General features: G+C 46.0%; 1 protein-coding gene across 2 annotated transcripts in view; it reads right to left on the bottom strand.

Annotated features, from left to right (window-relative positions):
• Positions 1-6,400, bottom strand: part of Maco1 (macoilin 1) — a 67,094-nt gene extending 60,694 nt beyond the window's left edge. The window contains exon 1 of one of the 2 annotated variants that reach the window (XM_050153892.1): positions 6,098-6,400. In XM_050153892.1, the coding sequence (XP_050009849.1) occupies positions 6,098-6,177 (80 nt within the window). In that variant the 5' untranslated portion in view covers positions 6,178-6,400. The remainder of the gene's footprint in view (positions 1-6,097) is intronic. The other variant, XM_050153900.1, reaches the window with a different exon arrangement.
• Positions 6,401-6,663: the final 263 nt, after the last annotated feature.

The following is a 6,663-nucleotide window of genomic DNA, read 5'->3' as shown; positions in this document are numbered from 1 at the left end:
GAGAGAGAGAGAGAGAGAGAAGTTTTAGTTTCCATTGCCAGGACACAAGCACACACATGCCTAAAAGTGAGGTCATGAGGAGCGAGTCATCTCAAGGTTTGAAGAGACCCAAGATGGAAAGTCTAGAGAAGGTGTATGCTCTTATGCTCTTGCCTACATACACCATCTCATGTGAGCCACCTGTTGCACAGCCAACTTGTTCTTCAGAACCCAACTCCTGAAAACTGTCCAAGTAAAATAATTACACCTAAACTGAGTAAGCCCAGAGAAAATCAGTGCATTTGAAGAGGATGCCATACTTTATGAAGTAGCTCAATTACAATATTTCACCTAACTAGGTTTGTGTGTTGTTGTTGTTTCATTGTATTTACTTTGTGTATGCACACATGTATGGTGATATGTGTGGTGGTCAGAGGACAACTTGTGGAATCAGTTCTTTCCTTCCACCAGCTGAGTCCCATAGACTGAACTCAGGTTGTGGGGCTTGGTGGCAAGTGCCTGTACCTTTTCAACCCATCTTGCTGGCCTTGTTTCTGAGATTTTTTATCTGATCCTGTAGACTCCACAAGATGTTAGCAGCCTAGAAAACAGCAAACTGCACTTGTGTGCACACACACACCAAAACAAGCAAACAAACCAACCTAGCAGTCATATCTGAGAGAAATAGCAGAGAAAAAGTCTCTGGAAATATAAGTGTTCACAGAATATCAAATGAGTCCATAGCAGACAGGGTACATAACAAGAATAAGAAATTAGTAACAATATCAAGTTATCAAGTTCCTAATCCCACAGTTAAATCATCCTCCAAGACTGTGGGGTTCAAGAAGGACCCTGAGCAATCAACACAAAGATGAAGGGAATACCGCTCCTACAACAGGGCAGGCAGGGTCTGCAGATAACTTGAACTCCATGCCCTCCTCCCCTCCTCAACCCAGGAGCAACAATTTGAAGGACTTTTCTTTCTTGCTATTATTTTTAGTATTTCATTTTATATATGGGTATTTTGCCTTCCCTTATGCCTAGTGCTCGCAGAAGCCAGAAGAGGGCACTGGATTCCCTGACACCAGAGTTAAAAATGGTTGTGAGCTACCATGTGGGTACTCAAACCCAGATCCTCTGCAAGAGTAGACAGTGTTCTTAGCCATTGAGCCATCTAGTCAGTCCCCTAAAGGGCTTTTAAAAACATCTAATTCAAACTAACCTACCAAAAACTACTCAGACAGTAAGAATCATAATGGAAGTTGAAGTGTTTTTTTAAGGGAATATACCACAAGTAAAAATTAAACACAAACTCCAGTGTGACCAATTAATTGCAGTTTATAGTAATAACAAACCTAAGTGTTTAGCTGAATATTTTGCTTTATTCATTATATTCACCCCTTCCCCAAAGCCCTCTAGAACATACAGAGCCTGTATCTAGGTCTTTTATGTCAGGTCCAGCCTGAAGTCAATGCCTACCAAGATTACAGAAATGCTTTCAGGCTGTGAGATTGCGACACTGGAATCTGGAGTTCCAGTTGCAGAACACATGTACAATCAAGGCCGCCAGCCTCCAGTGACTTTAATAAGCATAGCCCTAAGGAATCTAAAACCAGACTTAGAAAACATCATTAACAGGAACAACAACAGAGAGAAAACCTTGGTAGATGCCATATTTAGACAAGGGTCTGGAAAAGGAAACTGGAAGGGAGAGGAACAGTACAAAGATGGATACTTTCTAACAAGGCCTCTGGAGTTGAAAGACAGGTAGAAACGTCTCTGTAACTAGGCAGACCTACCGCCTATGCTGTCATGTCCAGTACTGCACTGTAAGCCTCAGGCATCAGTTCAAGTGGAGGCCGGCACAATGAAGGCTGCCACCGTCAACCACCAGGACAGAAAGAAAACCATTTCCTGAAGCTGGAAATGCATAACTGAATCCAAGTTCTTATTCTACAATACTCTTTTAAGTAACAATTTTAAATATAGAGATTTGAAATATACTTTAATAAAAATGCTTCTGTCCAGTCTTATAATTAATGTATTTTTACCTCCATATCTTCCTCTTTTTAAGTCTTAGAAGAAAGGAGTGGGTAGTGGGGGGGGGGACGGGACACTACACATGGGCGGGTCAGACACCACACCACTCATCTCACAGGAGAATCGCCACCTGCAATGAAATGCTTATAGCCTAGTGCACTGCCAGTTGTGAGAGAAGCTTGGGGAGGGACTCACAGCCAGGAAGTCCAGGGACTTCCGTATGTAATAATTAAGAAGAGTTTTCATTATTAATAATTTGCTTGCATAATTTTCAAGTCTACCTCATTTGGGTTAAAAAGCATTCCCTCTTTTAGTGGTAACTGTCTACCTCATAAAACAGAACAGGGCGAAAATGCAGTTGCGAACATGACAGGCGAACAACTAAAACAGGAAGTTAAAATTTGATCCAACAGAAATATTTTTGCTTGACTACAACCCCAGGTTCTTTGAAACCTCTACATCACTGTACAAGTTTAAGAGAGTATTACTATGGCGTACTAGAGTATAAATCACTGAAGCTGGGGACCTATGTCTTATCCTAGACCTTCCACAACTCCACCACAATGTAGGGTTTGAATGAATAGAATCCATTAGCTTATATTTATGTATTTATCTATTCATTCAACATCTGTATAGTGATTGCCTTGCATGTTAAATTCTGAGGTGGCTTTTTTTTAACTGCACTAAATGTAAGCTCTATTAATAACAACAGTAATACCATTCTTGTTTCCTTCCTCTTAATTCTGATCATTAACTTGACTGGAATAACACTTTCAGAGAATGTTTGGATCTTCAGATAATGCATACACACACTCATACAGTACTAATATCTAAGATTAATACTCATAGCATCTTGGCCCCTCAAACGGAATTCCAACGGAGCTAGGTACTGACAATGAGTGCTCTTATCTGACAGTCACCTCAGTAACAGCTGCCCATGATTAAAAGCACCAGGATTTGGGGGTTTGAACTCACAGAGATACATCTGTCTCCCCAGTGCTGGGATTAAAGTGTGCACCACCAAGCCCAGTAGCACCAGGATTTTTAAAGTAGCAGTTCTTAACCTGTGGGTCATCATTCCTTTGGGAGTTGAATGACCCTTTCACAAGATTCATCATAAAACAGGTATTTACATTAGAATTCATAATAGTGGCAAAATTACAATTATGAAGTAGCAACAAAAATAATTTTATGGCTGGAGGTCAGTACAACATGAGCTGTATTAAAAGGGTCACAGCATCAGGAAAGTTAGAACCATTGTTTTAAAGCATAATCAAGGAGCAATTGGCCCCTTGTTTTGACTACTCTACTTTTGCTTTTGGTTGGATCAAATCTAACCTTTCTTGCCGCCGTTTCTTGCTGCTAGGTGGTGGTGGCACCCTTTAATCCCAGCACAAGGAAGCAAAGGCAGGAGGATCTCTGTGAGTTCAAGGCCAGCCTGATCTACAGAGTCATTTTCAGAACAGCTAGAACTACAAAGAGAAACCCTGTCTCGGATGAAAAAAGAAAAGAATTAAGCCATACATGCTAACTGTAACAGCAATAATACGGTAAATAATGTCTCTATAACATCTTGGAACTTATAAGGAGTTACACAAACTGAATGTATGCATGTATGTATGTATATATGTATGTATGCTTATCTTCAAAGTTCATTTAACAAATGGGAAAATTGAGCTTCAAAGCAGGGCTGTTCTGTGGGTCCAAAGCATCAGGGCTGGGACTTTGAGTCTAACCCTAGGTCTCTAGTGGGCTTCAGTCCAGTCTTCCCACCTCAGCTGCTCCCTCACATATGCCAGGGCTCAAGAGTGCTGAGCAGACAGGGAACATGAACACAGTACTCCACCAAAGGTTAGGCTATGAAACAGCAGACAGTGGTTATCAAAATTGTCAACACAGCCCTTTGGGGGATAGCTCCTTTTTAATGAGACTAAATTGGCCAGATGTTCAGAAACAAAACAGGCAATAGATGGCATGAAACAGAATTGAATAAAGACTTCAATTTGATGATCAACAGAAATTTGATATTCATGAATCCTCAAATGTCCTAATTTATAACTAGCCCACTCATTCTGTTCTCTTAAGAACTAACTGGAAGCTGTCCAAAGAAGTCCTTAAAAACAAAATGAGGGGATAAAACACACTATATGATTATTTCATTGCAGTACTCCATAACATTGAGAAACAGATAAGGGAACTAAAATACTCTATGTCAAACAAGAAAGACAGGTAGAAATAAACTTAGGTTCCTTTACTAAGATTTAACAAAGAATCCCCAACAGACAGCAGACAGACTTGGAATATGAAACCAAATGATGGACAAGGTGTATCTACTATTAACCTCCAGGGTAAGGAAATTCAAAGTCTAAAATCCATTAGTAAAACATCAGATCTTCATTACAAGAGGAACTCCTTGTCAGCACACACTGAGTGGCTGCTGAGGTACAAGTCATACACCAGGTATTGGTTTAAATAGGAAAAGAAGTTAATATACATCAGAAAACATGCAAACAACACAGAGCTCCCAATCTTGTTATGAGGGGCCTCGTCTTATGTGACTGTAAATAGATATTCAAATGTCACAGTCCTCCTAACTTGCCTACTTTGTTTAACACGTTTTCTGTTCTTGTGCTGCTATTAATAAGTTCTGCTAATTTTTTTCAATGGCTAAGAAAAGAGCCTTTTCTTCATTCAATAATTTATAGTAAGCAGACTTGCCTCCACCCATTCAATCTGCTGGAAAAATTTGGTTTTGCTTTTTCAGTTTTACTTAAACGTCACATCTGATTCAGCAACAGTGTTCTTCAGTTTTACTAACAGCTGTGTCCCGACTGGCTCCAACACTGCTGAGCAGATAGTATTTATGTTTGTTGAATGAATGAACAAGGAGTCTCTGATCGATGACTCCTTACGAGAGGATCTAGCCAAGGATTTTTGACTTCTTAATCCTTCTAAACTTGAAGAATCCCCCTTCCTGTTTAGGTCAGTCACCTGCCTGTGGAGGGCAGCCACTTCACACGTGTAAACAACCGCATGCGCAAGGTGTATTATAGTTATGATACAACTTGGTTGTCAACAGCTACCTCCTAAATGTCTCCAAGACTCACAGCAAGAACAAAACCGTGCAACCTTGAGGACTCAATTAAGCCTATAGCCACATGCTGAGCGTTCTTTCATAAACTGATGACTTCTCCACTGAAATCGGTTCTTTCGGAGGCATTCCCGGAAAAAAAAAAAAAACCGCCATACACAAATTGGGCTTGGGGAAGCTGTGACAGTCAACCGAGTTGCCCCGTGAACCTGTTGTCCTCTCCAGGAGGAGTGGACTCAATTTCTATTTAAAGAGACACCACTTTCCTTCATGAAGAAGGAATTAAAAAAAAAAAAATCCCTAATCTGAGTTGGGAGAGAGAAGCTCTGCTAAAGGTTCAGAGCAACGTGTCTGCTTGCAATCGTCAAAATAATGTTTGCTGAGGAGCTGACAGCAGCCTGGGTCTGGAGCGGGTCCACGGGCATGATCTGGGGGTATCAGCCTTGGCACTCCGGGCCAAGTGGGGATCCCGTGAGGGCAGCGACGGACGGAAGAGGAGCCGGCGTGGCCTCGCTCCGAGCAGGGAGGTCCGGGGTCCAGGGCCCCTGGCAGCTCCCAACTTTAGCGGCCTCACTCTCCCTCCCCCTCGCACGGGTCCACGAGCCTCAGACTCGGGCAGCCAACTCCCCAGGTCCCGAGCCCAGCGTGACTCGGGCTCCGTCGGGGGGCCCGGCGCGCAGCCTGCTGGGGACCCCCGGGCGTCTGGACTCCCGGACGCGGGGGTGCCGCCCCTCCCCCCGGCACACCACGGCCAACGGCGGCCCCGCGGCTCCCGCCCGCGCCCGCCGCGCCCTCCGCCCGGCCCTCGCCACACCCCGCGGCCCGGGGCGGACCCTCGGCGGGCTGGCCGGGCGCTCCGCGGGCGGCGCGCCTCAGGAGAGCCCCCGGCGCGGGCATGCGGCCTAGTCGGGGGTTACATAACGGGGCCGGGCCCCCTCCAGAGCGGCGCCCGGGACCCGCGGGCCCACGCCGGGCGCCGCCGCTCACCTGCCGTAGATACCCTCGGTGATCCGGTTCCGCTTCAGGGGGCGGCGGAGCTTACTGCAGTCGGCGTTCCGCCGCTTCATCCTCCCGCTGGGGGGCCGGTGCCCGCGCCGCGCCGCCGCTGCCTCTCACCTCTGCCGCCGCCGCCCGCCCGCCCTGCGTCGGGCCTGGATTCTACCCCTGCGGCCGGTCACACAGACATGGAGCCAGCACCGGGGGGGAGGGGGGGTCGGGAGGGGGGCGCCGAGCCTCCTCCGCCTTCGGAAACAAAGAAATGACAATTCCGGGGCCCGCCCGCCCCGCACCAGCCAGCCGCCCGCCCCGCCTCCTCTGCCCCGACGGACGGCCTGCGGGGCCAATCGAAGGCGCCGGCGCGCCGTGCAGGGCCAATCCTGGGGCTCTCTGAGGTAACACGGACTCTTGAGCCCGCCTCTTTGAAGGACAGAAGGACACACCAATCAGGAAAGGGTCTAGACGCGTGGCTGGACCTATCAGAAAAGAGTTAAATAGAGGCTTATAAATAGGCCCTATAAATATAACATCCTATATTATGCCTTGTTGCGAAGGTG

Source organism: Alexandromys fortis, unplaced genomic scaffold (assembly GCF_014885135.2).
Source record: "Alexandromys fortis isolate MF-2015 unplaced genomic scaffold, M_Fortis_MF-2015_v1.1 scaffold_26, whole genome shotgun sequence".
In the NCBI taxonomy this organism is placed as follows: Eukaryota; Metazoa; Chordata; class Mammalia; order Rodentia; family Cricetidae; genus Alexandromys; species Alexandromys fortis.
Note: the sequence above shows the minus strand (reverse complement) of the source record. Positions and strands in the feature narration are given on the sequence as shown.